Source organism: Podarcis filfolensis, assembly GCF_964270895.1.
Source record: "Podarcis filfolensis genome assembly, chromosome: 1".
Lineage (NCBI taxonomy): Eukaryota > Metazoa > Chordata > Lepidosauria > Squamata > Lacertidae > Podarcis > Podarcis filfolensis.
In genome coordinates, this window is record NC_139604.1 from 70,613,148 (window position 1) to 70,636,537 (window position 23,390).

General features: G+C 42.1%; 1 protein-coding gene across 11 annotated transcripts in view; it reads right to left on the reverse strand.

Moving 5' to 3' along the window:
* PPFIBP2 (PPFIA binding protein 2) overlaps positions 1-23,390 on the reverse strand; it is a 107,317-nt gene that overhangs the window by 71,300 nt on the left and 12,627 nt on the right. For 3 of the 11 annotated variants that reach the window (XM_083598028.1, XM_083598025.1, XM_083598006.1), the window contains exons 1-3: positions 18,262-18,558; positions 10,736-10,833; positions 2,019-2,233 (exon numbers count right to left, since the gene is read on the reverse strand). In XM_083598028.1, the coding sequence (XP_083454154.1) occupies positions 2,019-2,233; positions 10,736-10,799 (279 nt within the window). In that variant the 5' untranslated portion in view covers positions 10,800-10,833; positions 18,262-18,558. Of the gene's footprint in view, positions 1-2,018; positions 2,234-10,735; positions 10,834-18,261; positions 18,559-23,390 lie in introns of those variants that run through there. The other 8 variants (XM_083598027.1, XM_083598022.1, XM_083598008.1 and 5 more) reach the window with 5 other exon arrangements.

A 23,390-nucleotide genomic window follows, 5' to 3' on the forward strand; every position in this document is an offset into this window, starting at 1 on the left:
ATTAACCTGCAAGACAAAGTCTCCCTGGCATTCTAGGAACTCTTTCCCAAACTAGGTCGGAGGCCAAATTCACAAAACTGCTTTTGCACAGTTTGCTGTTGGTGCTATGTCACTATCAACCATCATGTTCAGAATTGGCTGACTCCATACCCATATTTTGCAAACCTGCCATTGGTCAATGTCGCAGTGCTACCTTATGTTTTATCAGTCCATCCAATCCTATGTTGCCTACTCTGAGTGGCAACAATTCCCGAATGTCTTTGAGCTACACTATGCTAGCTGTGATAGAAGCAGATCTGTCTGTTAATGTCAGACCCACCTATAGCACAATCACACAGAAAGGGGGGGGCTGTCAGTAAAAGGGACAGGTGGCAAATGCAGAAATCTCACCATACCCACAACTCATTTCCCCTTAGCCTTCCTTTGAACACTCTTCTTCCTTCATCTATCTTCAGACACAGGAAGAAAGCCTGGCTTGGAGGAAAAGGAGCTGTTGGGAAATAATCTGTGGGCAAGTGGAAGTGTCACACTCCTTATATCATCCTGAAATCAGGTGCTTCCTCTACTTCTGAAGTCACAAAGTGCGTGAGCAGTGTTCTTTGAGCCCATAACTCACCATCTGCTGATACCATGTCTACTCCTGCCAGGAAGTTTTGACTTCCTCCTGGACGATCTCCACGGACCACTCCTACTGTTTCACTCCTACTTATGGGGCCTGATCCAGAGACTATTACAGTGGTACCTCAGGTTACAGACACTTCAGGTTACAGGCTCTGCTAACTCAGAAATAGTACCTCGGGTTAAGAACTTTGCTTCAGGGTGAGAACAGAAATCGTTCTCCGGCGGTGTGGCAGCAGCGGGAGGCCCCATTAGCTAAAGTGGTATCTCAGGTTAAGAACAGTTTCAGGTTAAGAATGGACCTCCAAAAAGAATTAAGTTCTTAACCCGAGGTTCCACTGTATAAGTCAGGTCCATGGCAGTTTGTCCGCAGGAATGATTTTGTCCTCAATGTTATGCAAAGCCCACTGGGGATGATGATGATGATGATGATGATGATGATGATGATGATAAGGAGGCTCAGAGCAAGGTGCCACTAGGATGCTGATGATCTCTCTGCAACATTAAATAAGCAGAGGCCATGTATGTCCTAAACTGGTACCTGGATGAAGTTATGGGCTGGATGGGGGCTAATAACTGCAGTGGAATTCTGACCTTACGGATGGTTGATCTAGGACTTTGGTTTATATACCAGCTCTGGATGGCGTTGCAATCTATCTGAAAGAGCACATGAATAGTTTTGGAGGTGCTCCTAGATTCATTGCTGACACTAAAGGCTCAGGTGATTTCAGTGGTTCACAGTGCCCACTGCCAACCAGCTGGTGCACACCTATGCCCACACCTTGACAGGGATAGCCTTGCCACAGTAACCTCACAATTACATAGGTAACCTCACAATTAAGACTACTGTATGGGGATATAGGTGGGGTTACTCTTGTCCCTGGTTTGGCAGCACAGCTGTTGTAAAATGTTGCTGCTAGGATTCTTAGCGCAACATTCAACTTTACATATGTGCACATGGGGGAGAGGACCTTGTTCTATTTGGCAAGCAGAAATGTGCTGACAGAACATTTGCATTAGCTCACTGTTGAATTCCACCCATGGACTCTTAATGTTTAATCCTCTGTTTTGTACACTAATCACTTTTATGTGCAATATAAAATTGTGTTTTCCTTTTTGGGAAATCTTATTGACTGTTGTATTTTTAAGTAAACTCCTAAAAGTTCCTTATTATATTGTGGCATAATCTTTTTTTTATAAATAAGCCCTGCAAACTGGAATTCTTCAACTAGAGCTATCATGGTTTGAACCTAGGAAAACCAATGCACTATGATCTCTCCTAAAGGCCAGTAGCACCTGTACAAAGGAACTCCTACCTGCTGGTTAGCTGGCTGCTTATTTCAATGCATGAGTCTTTAGTCTCTCAATATAATATGGAAACACATTGAGTTTCTCCTTACCAGATTTTCTTCCAGCCAGGCGTGTATGCATGCTGCTGTAGTCCCTGGTATCTGATTCCGCAAAGCTTCTCTCTCTTGTGGATCCTTGACCATTTCTAATGCCAGCTTCAAGTCTTCCAGAAGATGAAGGATCTGTAGTGTGCCGAAATACACTGACTGAGCAGGTGACACCATATCATAGACACCATTTGTATATTCCGCAGCTGCTTTGGTACCTAAAAGAAAATAAGAAAAACCCGAAAAAGCAATTTAGGAGGAACCAGTTACTTATAAGTTCTTTACATGCAAGATACAATACTGGTAACATTCACAGGGGATGGGAAGTAAGGCCAAAATTATCCTATCTGACCAATCCTTAGAGCGTTTTAATCAATTCCACTCACCAACAGACATAATTGAATGCTGCCCAGTGCAGTTATGACCTGTTAAAACAGCACACTGAAAACATACAAAACCAAATGATGACCTGAAAATGGAACAAATTGGGCAAACTCCAAAACAAAGCTACTAAGTTTCAAAAAGTTTTCCAGAAATGTTATTCAAAACATGAGTAACTTGCTGAAGGAACTTTTTATTTAACTTCTGTAATTCGGCACCCCTATTTTTAGATCTGCCCCCTGCCCCCCCACCCCTGCTGCAACTCAACATTACTCTTTATTTTTGTTTACCTATCATAATCACTCAATAATTATAGTAATCTCAGGGTGGATATGCCAAAGATAAGTTCAGTCTTTTGGAAAAAACTGAAGATAGAAAATCCAAACCAGCTACCTGCAATTGCCCCTACAAACCATTAGGTGTCACCATCTTTTCACGACACACTACTAAAAAACCCCACAAGTATTTACTTATTTGTTTTATGATTTTGTAGAGAAATGCAAGGGTATTTTTACTGCCATCATAAACGTCACACAAGTTTGCTTTAGCCCACTTTTAGCAATGCAATTCCTCCAGCACTTTCACACATGTAATCATTTGAATAATTACTTTGTCAGGTCCAATTGAGACTCTTTTTTTGTGTTTGTATTCCAACAAGCACTGCTTCTCTAAAGCTTCTGTTCAATTGGATGGTGCTTGTGAGACACTCCACAAAAGCTCTTTGGAAGTAAACAGAAGTGGTCAAAAGCTGTGTTAATGAACAAGGCACCACTGTTCAAGAACACAAGAGCAGATCTGCGTTGATCAGGCAAAAGGGCCTATCTAGTCCAGCAATGCTTTCCATGGAATGTGGGAAATCAGATGCCCCTTAGAAGCCCCAAAGCAGGGGCCATCTCCTGTTGTTGCTCCCAAGCAACCGGCATTCAGAGGCATTGCAGCCTTAGATCCCAAAGGTAGCATATAGCCATAATGACTAGTAGCCACTGAAAGCCTTGGCCTCCAAGAATTTGACCAACTCCTTCTAAACCCAGAGCTCTACACATACAGCTTTCCTAATCATCGCCTCCATTTGTACTCAAAAATCCTTAAACCTGTTCCTCGTTTCCACTGTGTATTCATAAGGGATTTGATTTAGATTGCATCTTACTGGCCCAGTGGTTTTTCCTACTATTTGCAGTTTAAGCTTGAATTTTGCTATAAGCTGATGATCTGAGCCACAGTCAGCTCCAGGTATTGTTTTTGCTGACTGTATAGAGCTTCTCCATCTTTGGCTGCAGAGAATATAATCAATCTGATTTTGATGTTGCCCATCTGGTGATGTCCATGTGTAGAGTTGTCTCTTGTGTTGTTGGAAAAGCATGTTTGTGATGACCAGCTTGTTCTCTTGACAGAACTCTATTAGCCTTTGCCCTGCTTCGTTTTGAACTCCAAGGCCAAAATTGCCAGTTGTTCCTTTTATCTCTTGACTCCCTACTTTAGCATTCCAATCCCCTATAATGAGAAGAACATCCTTCTTTGGTGTCATTTCTAGAAGGTGTTGTAAGTCTTCATAGAATTTGTCAGTTTCAGTTTCTTCGGCACCGGTAGTTAGTGCATAAACTTGGATTACTGTGATGTTAAGAGGTCTGCCTTGGATTCGTATCGAGATCATTCTATCATTTTTGAGATTGCATCCCAGTACAGCTTTCACCACTCTTTTGTTGACTATGAGGGCCACTCCATTTCTTTTACGGAATTCTTGCCCATAGTAGTAGATATGATGGTCATCCAAACTGAATTTGCCCATTTCCGTCCATTTTAGTTCACTGATGCCCAGGATGTCAATATTTATTCTTGCCATCTCATTTTTTACCACATCCAGCTTACCAAGGTTCATGGTTCTTACATTCCAGGTTCCTATGCAATATTTTTCTTTACAGCATTGGACTTTCCTTTCACTTCCAGGCATATCCGCAACTGAGTGACCTTTCGGCTTTGGCCCAGCCACTTCATCAGCTCTGAATCTACTTGTACTTGTCCTCTGCTTTTCCTCAGTAGCATGTTGGATGCCTTCTGACCTGAGGGGCTCATCTTCCAGCTTCATAACTTTTATATGCCTGTTGTCTTTGTCCATGGAGTTTTCTTGGCAGGGATACTGGAGTGACTTGCCAGTTCCTGCTCCTATTTCTTCCTACATACATTAAAAATGTAATGCTGTCATCATGCGGCACTTCACATGGCCAGGTCAACTTCAGCATGCTGGCAGACAGGAGAGCAGTGCGGGTGGTAGGCAGCCTAGGTGAACTGTTCAATGAGGGGAGAGGCACTTCATAGCGTGGTCTGTGGCAAACCACTCTATGAAGTGCCAAGCCCTCACTTAAAAGGTAGAGGTTTGGGGCAAGCTGCAAAAGGAAGGGGGTGGGGGGAAAGCTGTGGAGGCAGTGGAGCTTGGGGTGAGCTGTGAGGGGAGAGGAGGTTTGGGCAAGCTGTGAGGGGATAGACAAAGGGGTGGATGAGATGAAAAAGGAGAGGCGGCCAGGGGAGTGAGCAGGGGTATCAGTATTTTATAATATTTATAGGCTACCTTTCAATGAATACTCTAAAATGTGGCTTATGATGTTAATATTTCCTTTTTTAAATCAACAACAAAACGAGTGCTTCTTTAATTTCAGGAAATCTATGTTGATTAGTTTACAACTTACAAATAAGTTGGTATGTATATGGAATGGACCCGTTTTCAATGTGGATTTCCAGAGGGTTCCCCCAACCATCCAAAATAGATTTTCAGAGGGTATAGGAAGCTGCAGGTAGGAGGGGAAATTGATGGAAATAATCTCCCCGCTTTCCCCAGGGAAAGTTTCCTGTGAGCAGAGTTCTACTCATAGGTCGTCCCATGTCAAATACACATCAAAACATTCAAATAGGGCAGAGTTAAAACTACAACATCCCAACGTCAAGCACCAGTGAAGGTCTGGAAGAGCGAGTGAGTTTCTAAAAGACACCTAAACACCATGAATGTGGCTGTTTGCCTAAGGGGCAGAAGGAAGGTGAATCTATAGTACAGGCGGCACTGCAGAAAAGGCCCTTCCTCTGATGTTCACTAGGCTGTGGCACAACAAGGTTAGTTTTCAAAGCGGTTTGTCAATTCAGAATGGAGCTGCTACATAGGAATACCTCAAAGGAAGCCCAGGATCTGTTCACAACTGCTTGTAAATTAATATGCTACTTGTTCAGATTGTAGCTATGACTTAAGCAAAAGAGCAAAAGAAGAATATTAGAGAATATCCAAGTATCACAGGGTAGAGATATTCCAGAGTTGCTTTTATGGGGTGTGGGCAGAATAGGCACCAGCATATGACGGCGGAAATACAATCTCCATGACACCCTCTCTTCCAGCCACATGCCATTCTTTTGTGCAGTGTTATTTTTAACCCAACTTTCTGCGGTTGCCATATTAGCCCTTTCACTTTCTGGCTGGAAGGGGGAGAAGGGGAGAAATGACATTGCCTGCAGAGGAATTCATGATGAAGCACACAGAAAGAGAAGTGAAGTAGAAATGCAAGCAAGGACTTAAACCATACCATTTCCCATTTAGTCAACCGAGCATAAACATGGCAACATAGGTTAAAGAGCTGCTGCCTCTGATTTGGCTCCTAACTCACCTTCACACTTGAATTTATTCACCCAGAAAGATATCCAAAGCAAGCAGGCAAGCTATGCATGTTAGAGGGGCAAAATGTAACGGCTTAATGTTATGGTTTAACAAAGTAGTAACCATATAGTATTTTCTCAGTAATTTTCATTATTTGTTAAATGTTTTAAATGGTTCCTGTTTTATCTGTCTCTTTTTTTTTTTACCAATGCTTTATTGTTTGGGTTTTTTAACTTTATTACAACTGCATTGAAATTTCATTGCAACCAAGCAGTATACAACTCTTCTGAAATAAAAAAACAAATTGACTGCAGGAGGGGGAAAAGTTCAATGCTTTACACCGACTGAAAAGGTTAATGAATGACAAAATACTTCCAAGTGCTATGGAAGTCGGTATTTATACAGGAAGATGCTTAAACTGATGAGCAAATGTCTCACACTAATGGTCATTCTACAGTTTTTGCTCTCTGCATGCAACAAGCTTCAAATTGCATCCTCATGTTTTATCACGTGGCTCTTCCTGACTATGTGAGTCCCAAGACCAGCATGGTCCTGACCTGTAAATGGCTTCCCTGGCATTGGAAGTCTCCATGCCAGGGAAACCATTTAAGGGAAGCCATTTCAAGGCCGCCCCTAATGGCAAGCAGTACCATGTATTTCTACAGAGACCCTTAATCCAGAAAGTTTAGGTAGCATGTATGATTTTTCCTGCCCATTGATTCTCACAAAAACCCTGAGAAACAGGATTGGCTGAGAGGTAATGACCACCTCAAGATCACCTAATGGGCTTCATGGCGGAGTGGGGATGTGAACCTAAGTCTTCCCAAGCACAGCCCAGTCTCTAACCACTGTGGACAGTATACTCTGTAGACCAGCCTTGACTGAAGAACAGGTCAGAAGACTTAAGCAGAAGAGAGCCTTGTAAACACTGTTTTCAATGGTTCCCTTTGCCTATATTACTGCTAGTTTTATAATTCCCTCCCCTCCAGCAAGTCTTGTTCTGTTTTAAAGGTTTTACTTCTCTTACAGTTATAATTCTAGGTAATATGCACTTGAGGGCCTCCTGTTTTGACTCATGCCACCTTGTAGAGATTCTGCTTTGCCTTTAACAAGCCACAAAATAGCCCCTGGAGAACTGAGCATAATCATTGGACTCCAGTAGTTATGAAATGCTCAGGGCAATTAAGAGTTGGAAGGATGGCTGAGGAAAATTGAAATTGGCTCTTTGAACTCCTAACAGCCTGTAGTATCTTAAAAGAGGAATTAGAGCTAGAGCAGGTATGTATTGTATGGATGTAGTAATCACCCTTTCATTTGTGAAGGGGGCAGAGCATAACTGTGAGGCAGATATCAGCCCCAATGCCAAATGGATTTAGGGCTAGGACACCAATTTCCTGCTCATCTCACCTTGGAACTCAGCAATCGATGCTATAAGGCAGCTTTGCAAGCCTGCTCCATGCAGGTATTGCTAGACTACAACTCCCATAAGCCTCAACCAGAACTCAGTTCTCAATTATTTGTTTCCACCTTCCTGCCTACATCCTACAGTTCTTCACATGCACTGCAAATTATTGTTGTGAGGTTGGGGGGGTGGGGTAAGGAATCACATACAGTGGCACCTCAGGTTACATACGCTTCAGGTTACATATGCTTCAGGTTACAGACTCCACTAACCCAGAAATAGTGCTTCAGGTTAAGAACTTTGCTTCAGGATGAGAACAGAAATCGTGCTCCGGCGGCACGGCAGCAGCAGGAGGCCCCATTAGCTAAAGTGGTGCTTCAGGTTAAGAACAGTTTCAGGTTAAGTACAGACCTCCGGAACAAATTTAAGTACTTAACCTGAGGTACCACTGTATTCAAAGGCATAAGAAAAGATTGCAAAGTGAAGATCCTAGCAGTATCACAGCCATACAATTCAGAGATTCCATTATAATCAAAAGAAGTTGGATAAGCTTTGTCTTTGTACTGCGGGGAGCAAATTTATGGAGTTAACTTTTCCATTTCATTAACACTGATGGAACTACCAAGGCAAATCAGTTCTTTTTGTTACATTAAGCCACACTTGGAAGAAGCATCTGGGGAATGTGGTTTACAGTCCTTAATGTAGGACTGGGAAACTTGTGGTCCCCCAGGATTTGTTGGCCCACAACTCTCATCAGTCTCAGCCACTGTGGCCAATGGCCAAGGATTATAGGAGCTGTGCTCCAACAATGTCTAGGGACCAGAGGTTCTCCATCCCTGGTTTAATGGCTTTGTCCCTAGCTACCTTAGGACTTATCTGCACCTATCTTTCCTTCACACTTCCTAGGCACTGTCCATGCTTTGAACTTCCATGTCAAAGTACTCTGGAGCTTTCCCCATAAAAACCCGCTCTTTAAAGCTGAAGTGCAACAAACAGCAATTTGGGTTTTCTGCAAATTGTCGTTTGCTCTGTTTCAGCTCTGGAGTGAAAGAAAGAGCTCTCAGGCATGGAGCTTTAAAGCTCAGACCTGTGCCTGGAAAGGGCAAGGCAAAAGGTAATTGTGCATAAGCCCTTACTGTTATAGCAGCCATCTATGTTGTGTATGTGGGGGGGGGGGATACAGATTATCCACATAGTTCTCTAAATATTTAATTCTGTGGTGCTTCCCAATGTGAGGTGATCCACGTAAGACAGACAAAAGACAGTCTCCGAGGTTTTCTGTTTGTTTTTATTTGTGCAGAGAGATTTTACCACACTCAATTTGATGGGGTTGTTTCAAACGCAGGGTCTCACAGTGCTAATGCACTTGCATAACATATTAGTTAAGGGATTGGACATACTCATTATAATTTCTTCTGCATTTACAAGGCAGAGACAGCTAACTAAGGCTGACCATCCAGCATCCTTAATTCTCAGAGCAGTTATCATTATAGATGTACCAAAGCAGAAGAGCCTAGAGACACTGACTTATCTGTCAAATTTTATCATGTCAAATGCAATTCTACTTGGTGATCTGGTCTGACAGTCTTACCCTCATACGCTCCAGATGTAATATCATATTTCCACTGAGCACAATTGCAAACAAGAAAGCTTTTATTTTGACTTGCTGTGGATACATTCCAAGTCTTCTTCTTTTTTTAAGTAGAAAAACAGTCTATAATATGCCCAATTTCAGTTACTTACATTGTGCCCTTGAACAAGTCCATCACATACAGTCCAACTCAAATGCAATGTTATATATTATCAATTAAAATTACCAGGTCACCTCTTTTTCCCTTGAGGCATCCATATCTATGGATGGTGCGGTGATGTTTGCCCCTATCACAGGGACATTTTGACGCTCTTCCAAGGTAAGTGGCTCTTTCCCTAGGCTTGGTTTGGCCTAATTAAAAAAGGGGAGGGAATGGACTATGTGCTATAATGCAAGCATTTCAAATGTAATTAACACCTGACCTGCCCATGTGGGACCTGAAAGAATGTTCAGAATTTGATCCGAGAAGAAAAATAAACTGAGCTCACATTTTTGAAAGGGAAAAGTTGCTAGAAGGGCAACCATGTTGTTGTTTCAGGACTGGTCCTACTGCATTCTCATAAGACCTTCAGAAAGTCAACTGTACACAAGCATAATACTGCAAAACATTGTGATACGGGGATCTTCTCTCCATAGAAACCTGGAGCTGTGCAAAGCTGTCTGGAAATTCCCACTGCCTGGTGGGCTGATCTTACACAGTTTGTGTTTGGGTCAACATTTCAAACATAAGTTATACTTGGCATTTGATGTCAAGTTCTGCGAAGTTGCAGCGCTCCAAAATAAGGGATCAATATCATGGAATGGTACCATAAGCCTTACCGTTACTTTTGCCAAAACTGTTAACCATAAGCCAACATTACTGAGGTGTGCTCATGAGATTTAGGCTACACCCTGTGCACACATTTATCTGGGAGTAAGTCCCATTGAACTTAATAGGACTTGTGCTAGAGTAGGCTTGCACAAGATTGCCCTGTTAAACTTAAGGCTACTTTCATTTATGTTCCTATTCAGCTGGTTAGCATAGTAACACACTTCAGGGTTATGGGTCATTAGGTGGTTCAGATGCTCTCTCAAAAAGGCAGGGTGAAACCTATTCAACATTACAGCCAGTTTCTTAATTTTCCAGACTAATGCCTCACACCTCTGATTTTCATTCATTCTATTTGCTATCTCCTGAACAGTTTTGCCAGAACTGGCAGGACAACTAATAGTGGAAAACTGAATTGGGGGCAGGAACAAAATAGTGCTTAAAACTTTTACATGGAGAAAGATGCTGAACGATGGCTCCCTTCTCTGCACCGCACATGGGAATACAATGTTTACCTCTGAGGCAATGAGTCACGAGTGCCTCTGTAACTTCAGTCTACAATCTCATCCCCGTCCTGTCTGCATGCCTAGCAAACACTGGCGTGCGGTGAATTTCTTCATAGGGGAACAGTTAGGGCCAGAGGTGCCAGCTTGCAAGGATGACTGGGACATTTGAGGCTATAGGGAGAGGTGAGGAAGAGGATATTCTGTCAAGCAAGCAGAAATCTGCACTCGCAAGCTTGGGTATTGCCCATTGCAAACTTCCAAAAGATGACTTAGAAAGACCTGCACAAACAGAAACACAGAATTTCTCCTGAACAGCGAACTCTTCATTATTACCACACATATTAAATGGATTTGTGGGCATGTCTGCTGTTGGGCAGACCAAAAATAATCAATTACAATACCTGCAATGATATCATCCATTTGCTCTAGAGCAGCTTCAAGCATATGGCTAGCATCAGAAGCCATGTTTTCTAGCTTCTCCAGGCCTTGTTTTCTTGGTCTAAAAAGGAGGGAGAGAAAGTTCACCTTATCAGATCACATCAACATCACTCTGCCATCAATTCTAACATATTAGCTTAACCAACTGCTGACAAAGAGCAGCACATTTTTAGGAGCAATTTCATTTGTGTCACTGACTGAGGTGGAATTAGTAGTTCTTACCCTTCCATTTTTAAGTGGGAACAAAGATCCCAAGTAATCCACATCTCACCACAACTATGTAAGAATAAAAGCAGCGCCATATATCCCTTAGTAAAACTGACAACCAGTATCATCACCTGGAAGAGCTACAGAGCCAAATCTACACGGGCCAATCACAGAGCTGCAGATACTCCTGCTCTCAGATTGTTATATATCCCAGCAAATTTTCATCCTACAAATGCTGGGGAACTCCCTTTTATGCAAATTTTAAAAGTTTTCTAAGGATACTGCTGTAGAAATCTGAAAGCACTGTGAACTAATCTATAAGGCTAGGCAGTGCTTTTTGACTCTACACATGAACATCCTGACAAACAATAAAAAAATTAAGAAACTGCTAGGGCTACCTACCCCCATTCCCAACTTATTTCTAAAATTTCTGTAGAATGGGAGGCATTTATTGTATATGTACAAAAATATTGTAAACAAGCAGAAACATTGGCAGGCTTTGACTAAACACTTGCAAGTACAGTGGTACCTCGGGTTCAAACTTAATTCGTTCCGAAGGTCCGTTCTTAACCTGAAACCGTTCTTAACCTGAGGTACCACTTTAGCTAATGGGGCCTCCCGCTGCCGCCGCGTGATTTCTGTTCTCATCCTGAGGTAAAGTTCTTAACCCGAGTTATTGCTTCCGGGTTAGCGGAGTCTGTAACCCGAAGTGTTTGCAACCCGAGGTACCACTGTAGTTAAAATAAGATAAGGTTTATGGAAGGAAATTTGAACTGAAACAATAAAAACTGATGTAATTAGGATAAAATAAGGATAAGAAAAAAGAGGTTTAAGTATAATTATGCAGAATATATATATATATATATATATATATATATATATATATATATATTTTCAATGAACCAGGAAAGGAAATGGAGGAGTCAGGAGGTTAAAGAGAACCTCCGAAATGATGTTTTTAATTTTTTTATTTTAGTTCTTATACTTCATGTTGGATATTTTGTATCTCTCATTCTTTTTTATGGAAGCTGAAAATGTAAAACCAATAAAAATTATTTACAAAAAAAAAAAAAGCTTTCCATTAAAGGTCCAACCTTGACAGGTTTGTCTGTTTTTTAGGATAGCGCAGAAGGGGGACAAGTGAAGGAAAGTGGCGTAAGTGAAATGGACACCATTTTCTTAACACGCATCCACACAGGTGAGAGAGAGTAAACGGAGGTGTGAGGGAAGCCTCAGAAGTAAGCAGCAAAGTTAAGTGGTGGGGCTGAAGAAGAGAAGGGGCAGAGTGGGTGAGAGAGACACCATAGAGCAGGTCAGGGAGTTTCACAAGCCTAACCCAGTCCTGCTCCCCTTTCCAGTTTGAAAAACAGGAGTGCGATACAAAACAACTTAGGACACAACAGAATCACAGAATCCTAGAGTTGGAAGGGGGGCTGGGGGGGTCATCTAGTCCAATCCCCCGCAATGAAGGCATCTCAACTATAGCATCCATGACAGATGGGCACCCAACCTCTGCTTAAAAACCTCTCAGAAGGAGAGTTCGCCACCTCTCATGAGAGTCTATTCCCCCCCTCCCCCAAAAAATCAACAGTTAAAAGATGTTAAGGAACTCTTGGTTGATTTCTGTTCCAACCGGCTACCCCTCAGGAATTATGTCTCTGAAGTTATCCTTTAACCTTCCATAGAACTCTGTGAATATTTTACACAGCATTAAACATAAAAGGCAAACTAACAGAACTATATCATGTGACTTGTCCCATTTTTTTTTAAATGGCATTTCTTTCTTGCTAGATAATTCTACTTCATGAAAAAGGTCTAGATGCCAAATCCAATCAAATTCTCTGTTCCACAGTCCATTTTCCTTGACCAATCAAAAGTTGTTATTTTTAATTGGAATTCTTCCTAGTGCAACAATATACAGTACTGAAAGCTTGATACCTCTACAAATACTTGGAAAAACAAAATTACTATTTATGTTACTCTAGGAAACTATGGAATTAGCGTGACAAAGGAAGAGCCCTATACAAAATATATTCCCATGCACCCAGCTTTGTTCAGAGTATAAATACTGCTGGGGGGGAGCGGGGGCAGGTAGACTGTATGCCTGAGTCCCTACTAATTCCTGGATCCAGCAAGGGTTAAAATCTCAGCGAGGATTCAAATTGTTGAAATAGCCAAATAAAGTTTCTTGGTAATGACCCTGTAAGTATGGGCCCTTAAGGTAACAAAGGAAGTGGCTCTGTGCCAGACAGAAGATGCGGGGGGGGGGGTAGTTAGAAGGATGTGCCTGATCTCTACTTGACTATGGAGGCTGCAGCTATGGGAGAAGAAATACCCTCTTGGGCTGTTAATGCTGTGAGTCCCTCCACCATAGGCTCAGTTTGTATATATGGGTAAATAAATCATATATCATAAAGCCACCACAGTCTTCACTGTCCCTCATTCTGAGGAAACGGAACCCTGAGTAAGCACCTAGAACCCCTGGAATCTTGCACCTCTCGGAGATTGGGGTATTGTGCAATGATATGTTAGAGAGCAGGTACTTACTAGTGGCTACCGGGAGCAGCTGCGGGGAGCTTTCTGCCCTTGCATACACTTCTGCCAGTTGCACTAGAACAGGGGTGCCCAAACCTTTTCCAAAGAGGGCCAGATTTGATGAAGTGAACATGCGTGATCAAAGTTGTTGAGCTTTTGTTAGGATTGAAGTTGTTGAGGTTTTTTTTACAATTTTACCCCAGGACATATACTGCTGCGGGAACCAACTGGAATAAATCGACTGGCAGGCCGGATTAGGCCCCCAAAACGGGCTTTGGACATGCCTGCACTAGAACTGCAGCATGTTACCACCTTCTTTTAGTTTCTCTTTTACTTTCCAAAAGGATGAAAAGTGATGTTTAAAAACAGAATGTGCTGAACTGAACAATCTGACCACTGATTTATTCTCTTAATATATATATATATATATATATATATATATATCAGTGCAGATTTTGTTGTATAGTTACCTGCATGCTCTCTAAAACCTTGTTTTAATAGCTTCACATATTTCAGTTCACAACACCTGCCAATAGCTAACTGGAGTTCTTTGATGTTTTTCGGCTCTCCCAGACTTGTTCAACCCAGATTCTGAGAGCTCTTCAGGTGGTGGAGCCAGCAAAATGATTTTGGCCGGAAGTCTGACATTCCTAAACAGAACCTCTTGTTTTAAGACTGCTGCCCACAAGCAGATTTGAAGTTCATTTTAGGAACCAAGACTGAAACTAAGTTTGTAGCTTTCTCTGAAAGAACTGGAACTGAAATAATATTTTTAAAGGGTCTTGCATCTCCTGTAGATATGCATTCTAATAATTAATGTTGCTTTGCTACACTTTCTTCCCTTCCTCTTCATCAAGAAGCAATCTATACTCATTTAAGAAATGATGCTTATGTAAGGCTTTTCCTAAATGCTCCTGAACACTTCATTATCAGTCAGAAAACTCCTATGTCTACTCTAACATGGGAACACAGGAAGCTATCCTATATTGATTCCGGTCACTGGTTTGTGGGTTTAGTTCTCCTCATCTACAATCTAAGCATTTATGTTGCATTCTCTCCAGGGATTTATCTAAAAATGAGCTCCCCACATTTCTTGGCTGGATCTAGACACAAAGAAGTGCTTCAGTTTAAAGCACTGTAAATATAAACAGGGAAAGAACACATATAAATCGCTTTTTCTTTACCATTCTAGCTGACTCCCTTGTTAGGCATAGTAACCGATAGCCAGAAATGCCAAAACAGTCTTAGAAAAAGTAGACCATCCCTCCCCGATTATCCATTATTTCATGAAACCAACCACCCCAGCACCCTATGCTGATTTAGATTGCTAAAATGCTGAACCACAGAGATTTGGGTTTGATGCAACAAGACTGCCCTTAATTGGGTGGCCTGACAGGAACAACTTCACCTAAACACTGAAGCCATGTTCGGAATCTCCAAAATTAGAGTTACCTAGATGCTAGCAGCATCACAGCCTATTTCCAGTGCCTATAAAATTGACTCTGCACCCCAAGCTCATTTGGGAATGGCAGTATTATAATCTTTTAAAAATAGTAACAGTTGACTAGTTCTCATTGAGGAAGGATCTGATTTGGGCTATACCACTTCATATGGGGGAGAGGCTCTTGTGATTAAGTAGGGAAGGAATCCTTTCATAGAAAAATCTAGAAGTGCAGTTGAAGGGTTCTAGCCTAAGTTTGCTTCCACACAGGACCCAAATGAGAGGCCTTCCAGAAGATCCTAACTGGTTGGCAGAGTCATGGAAGTTCAGTATCCTGGATCCAAATCATATAGGGTTTAATTGGTAACAAGCAGTGCTTAGAGTTTGAACTGTGCTCAGAAACACACTTAGAGACCAGAAATCATCACTTTTCAAGCTTGCCTATGACAAAACATGTCTCAGTTTTACATTCCTCAGAGAATATTAATCTGAATGAAACCTGTTTATTTGGGCAGAACTGCATAGTGCCTGCAAGGATCCACCTTTCCAATTAATGCAGATAAGTTTCCCCTGTAGGAAAGTTAGTTATGCAAAGGGTGTTCCTGCTGCAGCTTGTTAACAATTACTTTCCATGAGATATGTAGCAACTTCATATTGCCTAGAGAAAGAACCCAAATGCTAGAAAACCCAGCGGTTAATGACTAGAAGGAGACAGTGTTTCAAAATCCCAACATGTGGGGCAGATGAATGAATTAGGAAGACTGTCACCTGTCTCTGCTGAGTGAAAAAGCACTTTGTAACTTTTTCAACCTTATGTAGTTTCAGGATTCCTAAACTTTAGAAGAGCCAGAAAACAAGACTGAATATTTTTTGTGTTGTCTCAGAACTTTTTGTCACACACTTCTGAAGCACTGAGTAAGCATTTAAGATCAGGTTATTTAATTGCAAAGTGATGAGAAACAAACAGTTTCCCTTGCTTTAATTTATTTAATATTTAATTTCATATTGCCAGGACATTGGTTGAAGCTGAGCACAATTCAGATGTTTTTAGACTGTTAAAAACAACAACACCCTTCTGTACAGCACCTAGCACATAGGAAATGCTTATAAATGATGCTAATATCACGCTAGCCATTGTTGTGCTTGTAAAATAAAAGGAATTCACAATCACTAAGGGGAGAAAAGAACACATCTCAGGGCAGTCGTTTTTAGGGAAGCTTTTAAATGTATGATGTTTGGTGTTTTAATTTACTGGAAGCTGCCCAGAGTGGCTGGGGCAACCCAGTCAGATAGGTGGCATATAAATATTATTATGATGTGCACAAACATCTGTGGTAGCCTCAACAGCAACATTCTCTTTGCACTGGTTATATGCAACTTACGTTGGGGAATCTTTGTGCTATACCTAGAAATCATTTACCAGCAGTGTTTCCCATGAGCTCGTAGGACGCAAGTGTACAGCACACATTCCAAAAAGCAGGTGGTGCTGGAAGGAACCTGTTTGCCAAATGAACTAGGGGGCTGCAGCTACTTGCCACATGGGTGGGAGGAAGGGGTACAAAAGACCCAAGCAGAAGCCCCCCCATATATCTCAACAAGAACAAGCTCACCACAGTTGCATGAACCATAGAATTGGAAGAGACCCTTAGGACCATCTAGTCCAGGGGTTGTCAATCTGGTCCCTACCGCCCACTAGTGGGCGTTTCAGGATTCTAGGTGGGCGGTAGGGGGTTCTGCAGCACAAGCTGAATCCTCCTTCTATAGAGCACTGGTGGGCGGTAAGGAAATTTTACCATCAAGAAAGATGCATTAGTGGGCGGTAGGTATAAAAAGGTTGACTACCCCTGATCTAGTCCAACTCCCTGCAATGCAGAAATCTGCGGCTGTCCCATACGGAGGTCAAAGCTGCACCACACTCTAATGAAGCGATGTGATTTTAGTGATCCACAACGGTGCTATTTATGAAGACCACATAAATAAAAGCCAATATACAAAAGGAGGTTGCCACTGTGGTTGTGTAAGGGCATGCAAATTATCGTGTTGTACGGCAGGGCGGAGGAGGCAGGATTTCTTTCGATGCCTTAAAACCTGTTTTGGAGAGGCTTGTGATGGGGCACGCAAGCCTCCAATCCACATAGTCAACCCCACGCAGCCAATGTAGCACACAGTTCACCTGCTGCACCCTCTGCTTTTCAGAACCCATGTCATACATTTACTTCACTCAAAACAGTGCAAGCAGATGTGTTTTGAAGTCAATTTTTCTTCCCCCAATAAGGAGGAGAGGGGAGAATCACCTCATCCTTTTGAATTTAACTGAAAACATAGAAGCAGATATAACTCTTTTAAAATGCAACCAACAGTACTGTGCATTCGGCTCCAGATTAATAAGGTAATATTACTGGCTCGGCATCTTTTTCTAGTCATACCTGTTACCACAGCTTTAGGCGAGTCAGTTTTTCCCAGACACTCCCTTCAATTTGCCTACTTCAACTCAAGGTTTTTAATTCAACACATGCCTCTCCTGTGCGTTCTTCACTAAAACATTCGATCAATCCACTGGCATCAGAATTGGATCTATCAGTGGGGGGGGATCACTAATCTTTCAGCAACGAACACACACAAATGCATCTATCTGTACCTGTCTAAGAAAAGAACACCTGCTTTTTGTCAGAGGAGCTTGAAAGTCCACACAACTGAACTGAGACCTTGCCTGCTTTCCAACATTTTCTGGGATCTAAGTACCGATCTGTGACACGAAACGTAAATCATCAAGATAGTAATGAAAACTAAACCACTGAGCACTTTTAGAACACTTTGCATGCATTATGACCATTGATGCTTACAACAGCTCTATAGGAGGCATATAATTATTATCCCCATCTTGCAAATGGGGGGCTGATGCTCATGGAGCAGTAGCAATACCTAAAGCTACCTCATGAGCTCATAGAAAAGCAGAGGTTTGATTGGATATCCCTGAGCGTTCACTCTCGTCACCACCAAAAATAAATTTAAATACAGTTTCTACTCCCATCTGGCAACACACACACACACACAAAATATCAAAGGACAGAGTCAACATGCCAATTGTTGAAGAAAAAGGAAGAAATCTGCAGAAGATGAGACGCAGTTTGAGGGTATTTTTAACCCAATTCTAGGAGGAGAGGGAAAGGAAACTTTTCCTATTCAATTTGCAGAGTAGTAACCAAACTGGACTTTTGTAGCAAAAGTGACACCTTAACACATTTATTACAATACAAGCTGATTAAACCCATAAAAGCGTATGAAACCTGTCACAAAAAAACTTACCTTTACCAGTCGCCAAGGGAGGAAAGCTCATTTGGGCTGTTGCCCAAGAGAAATCTCATTGCTACTAATCACAGCTTCAGTGCAAAGCAAACGGCGACAGCTTTCATTCACAACCACCACCCCTAAGCCACATGCTTGTAATAAAAGCCCAACCCACACGTGAAATGCTTACAATAATTCAAAGCCCAGCCCACAAACAAAACACTGTGATCCATTTTATCATAACCACTCAACAGCTTTCCCAGTAAGGAGACCTGTCAGAATGATCAGCTGCCGGTTCCACAGAGTACCATTTGCCCAGCTACATGCAACATACAGTATGGGAAGAGGAAGCAGTAGAAGAAAGGAGGTGGGGAGATGTGACTGATAGGTTCCTTGAAATGCCAAGATTTCAAAATGACAGAATGCCTAAACAAATGCGTTCATCCTCCAAGAGAAACCTACCTTTGTAAAATTAGACAACTGTTTGGCACTGCTTCCCACCAACCCCAACGGTTTTTTAAAAAACTGGTTCTGAAGGCATTTGGCTTCCTCATGCATTAGCAGCAAACAAGCAATAGTATGTTTACCCATCTTATCACTTACATGATGCAAAGAGCATTATACAGTCACAGACCTGGTAAAATTATTAGTGACATGAGAAAGCTTGCACATCGTTGAGAAAGGGGAAGCCTGTAAACCTTTTGATGGTCCTAGCAAACATGCACACTACCCATGTATTAATTATGCATCCGTGTATTGTATGTTTGCAGCGATACCATCAGACCTGGGAGTTCAGCAGCCACCTGGCTGTCACCTTCTAATATGAGATAGCTTTCCAGTTAGGAAAAAAAAAAACTTGTCTCAGCATCTCAAGTGGAAGAAAACAGACCAGGTGCCTCTTTCCTCTCTGCTTCCCCCTTCCAGAAAGAATCCCAGCAGAATATCAAAAGATCTGTCCTCGTGGAGAGAGAAATATAAGTGCTTTAGAAAAAAAATGTAGCAAGAATCTTATTACAGAAAGTATTAGACAGAAGGCAGCCTAAAGATGGCAGCAGCTCCATCAGTAATATTTCAGGATTAAACTTTAGGTGCCAAGAAGCTATTGTTTCACAAAGAAAGCAAATCGAAATTATTTCTCAAGGCGATATCACCAGCAGTCACCTGTTTGCACTTCAGAAACTACAGTTCCCAAAGAGAGAAGATTCAAATGACATGTCTTCAATAACAGTGACTCAACATGCATGGAAGAGTTACAGATAAATTTGCCTAAACCCTGCACAAAGTTTAAGTCTGCTAAAGGGCCACTTTGTCCCATTCAGTGGGGCAGGAGAGAGTCTTGGTTTCTCCCATGGTGCAGGATCAGATCCACAGGAAAGCCAGGAAGGGTGCATGAAGAGAAGCGCCTGAAAAAATCATGAAGTGTTGAGGGCGACGCAAATAGTCTGTCATATCAGATGTCATGACATGCGAAACACTGGAATGCTTTTGTTTATATATAGAGCAGTTTATCAACAGCATGCCTGACATGCCTGAAGTTCTTAGCCACCGGAGATCTTCCACTGTGTTATGCACGCAGGAGATACTGATACACTTTAATGCATACAATGCACACCAATAAAAGCAACATACATATATATTAGGATCAACAGCACCAACCACACTGTAGATGAAGTAAACAAATTTTAGTTACATGATTTCTTTGTTTGTTTGCTTGAAGAGCTCTACTCAGGACCTTTAAGAAGGACCAAACTAAACACAATGGAGGTTAAACATTTGGGGCAGGATTCAACTAAGTTGTGCTCGCACAACCTGTCTCCCAACCTGCCCCATGCAAATCTGCCCCATGCAACCTGCCCCATGGAAACCCACAAAACAGGTTTAGGTGCTGTGTCAGGCGGGGGGGGGGGAGAAAGGGGAGAACTTGTCATGTAAACAAACTTTGTTCCCTGTCCACATACCCCACTTAGCACTATGCTGAATTCCACCTATGCTTTCAACACCGCTCCTCTCCCTTACGTAAATAAATAAAAAAGATTTAAGTAGCAGCTGCTGCAGGGCTCAATCTTGCAAACACCCCCCCAAAGAAGCCTACAAAAAGTTAAATTTACAATAAATCAAGATGGTCAAAATGAGAACATTAAGCCACCACAACATAAAAGAGCAATGTAAGGACTAAGGAAGATCTTAGTGTATCTGCAAGCACATGTAAAGATGAGCAGTCTTTCAGGTATCCTCGTCCCAAGTCAGGAAGGTGACTTAACACATTGTGTGAACAAAAGACATGCATCCATATCAGAGAACGATAGCTGTCTTACACCGAGTCAGACCATTGCTCCATCTAGCTCAGTCTACACCAGGCTTCCCTAACCTTGAGTCCTCAGGTGTTGTTGGACTACGATGCCCATCATCCCCAGTAAGTGCTCAGGGGATGATGACAGCTGTAGTCCAACAGCATCTGGGATCAGAGGGTGGGGAAGGTGAGTGTTCACCAACTGCCAGTGAATCTCTGGAGTATTTTTCCCAGTGACTGGAGTCTTTCCTAGCACTGCCTGCAGAAGGCAGGCTTGAACCTGGGATATTTTGCTCTTAACACTGAGCTACGCCTCTTCCCACTGCCCAAGGACCTTCTAAAAACCCGAAAAATGTTAACTTGCGTATAACTTAGACATTTTAACAATTTTGTTTTAATTAAGCTAAAATAAAACAATGGTGCTAGACTAGAGAAGGGGCTGCAAAGCCCATTTGGGATCCAGATCTACATTCATAGCTTTCTGCATTTTGGGGACAAGTATAATTCATATTAGGGATGTGGGTGGTGCTGTGGGTTAAACCACAGAGCCTAGGACTTGCAGATCAGAAGGTCGGCGGTTCGAATCCCCGCAACGGGGTGAGCTCCCGTTGCTCGGTCCCTGCTCCTGCCAACCTAGCAGTTCGAAAGCACGAAAGCACGAAGTGCAAGTAGATAAATAGGTTCCGCTGAGGTGGGAAGGTAAACGGCGTTTCCGTGCGCTGCTCTGCTCACCAGAAGCGGCTTAGTCATGCTGGCCACATGACCCGGAAGCTGTACGCCGGCTCCCTCGGCCAATAAAGCGAGATGAGAGCCGCAACCCCAGAGTCGGTCACAACTGGACCTAATGGTCAGGGGTCTCTTTACCTTTATAATCCATATTACACTACAGACTGCAGCATAAAAGATTCTATGATTTTATAATAGTAGCATGATGACAACCTAGAAAATGTGTTATGCCCATCACGATACTACAACAGAGAAGAAGCACCATCAGAGATAAATCTGAGAATCACTTCCTTCCATTGCCCACGATGTACCCAAAACTACTGTCAGGAAGCATTTGATTATCTATTCTTGATTTCAGGCAAAACACCAGTTTGAATCATTTCCTTAAAAAACCCCCCAAAACTATCTGATCTTTCATCTATCATTTGTGAAGGAAATGGAGAATAATGATCCAGGGGCAGATCTTTAAGAATTATTACTTCAGCAAAAATTATTGAAGGTACATTAACATGAGATAAAGGCAGAACCTTCAACACTCCTTTGAAACGGTCAAAATTATGAAAGACTGAAGCTGTGCTCTAAAAGACAGATTTGGAAAGCAAACATTTAAAAATCATCACCATAGATACTCACCTGTGACACACACACAGAGAAAAAGGGAGAATAACAGAAACAAAAAGCCAGTCCCATCATTCAAAATGCAAGTTGCTTACTTAGGTCCTTAATTGTAGAGGGAAAATTCTTATACAAAATATTATCCAGCTGCAACTCAATCCTTTATTATGGAGACTGATCTACTTCTTATATAGAAGATGTGGGGGGTGGGGAGTCTCTAGCTGCTCAGAAACATCACTTTGTAAAAGTATAGCAACATTTTGGTGTCTTTAATCCACAAGGACAGCACATCACCCATAAGACCATTTCAAAGTGCTGAGAGTCATTCTTGGAGGCTGCACCTCCAGCCACCTGGAAGGCCATCATGGCAAGGGGAAGGCCAGGCCAGCCCCATCCATCCAGGGAAGGAAGGAGCAGCAGCAGGCAGTGAGTTTCTCCCCTCCCTGCCAGAAAGAAGAACACTCCATGCCAACTAACAGTTGTTCCTGAAGCTGAAGGAAGTACAGTCTGGCCTCTGTCACCAGCCAGAAAACAAGGCTTGCACAGCAAGTTGGTGTGCTTGTGGCCCTAACTGAATATAAATGCCTGTTTACAACTCAGCCCCTCTGTTTTGGCATCCTTGGTAAGGACATCCACTCCTTACCTTTCTCCTCTACTCACCTTTCTTTGTGTCTCTTTTAAGTTTGTAAACATCTCTCTTTAAAAATTATATATATGAATGAATTCAATAAACTGAAGACAGCGTTCTTCATCAGCAACACCTTTCCCCTCTTTTCTCTACCAAAATTTCTGTTTATGAACCAGTCCAAGGAAGTCTTCTGGGAAACCCAGGAACTAGCTGTACATTTTGCACCTTTCATTCCCTGCAGTTGTTCACGGCCAATGCTTACCTGACCGATTATCTTTTCTTCTCTTGGTTTATGTCCCCCAGAAACTTTTCTTATGCCAAACAAGCCTTTACCTCACAAGTTCCTTTGGTCCTAGCATGGGCAGAGAGGGGAGGGGGAGACAACAAGTTGCCACAATGTATACAATGGCCCCTCTCTCTACCTAATTGAATTAGCTGGGAAATGCTGCATCTGGTTCTTAAGGCACATTTTGACCAGCTTAACAGTTTAGTATTATGTTCTTATTTTCTTGAAGCAACAACAAATTGTAACACTTGGTGAAAAGCACGACATAAATGTGTCACACTTCATTAACTGTTACAACGATTTCCATGAAATAGGGCAGACTTTAACTCACACATTATATGGCAGGAGAGACAGAGGCCGAAAGTTTGGAGATTCCTTATGGTTTAAGGCAAACAAAAGAAGATATTCTGCACATCTGATTTCATGAAAGTGAACCAGTGTCGAGCTATAAATGGCCATAAATACCCATACAACACACCCGCCATGGCAAGCTTCTTCCCACAACACAGCAATTCATGAATAATGACGCCTGCAAGTCTCAAAGGCTGGCAAATGTCCCAAATATGTGAATGAAATGGACAAAAATATAGTTATTATTTATT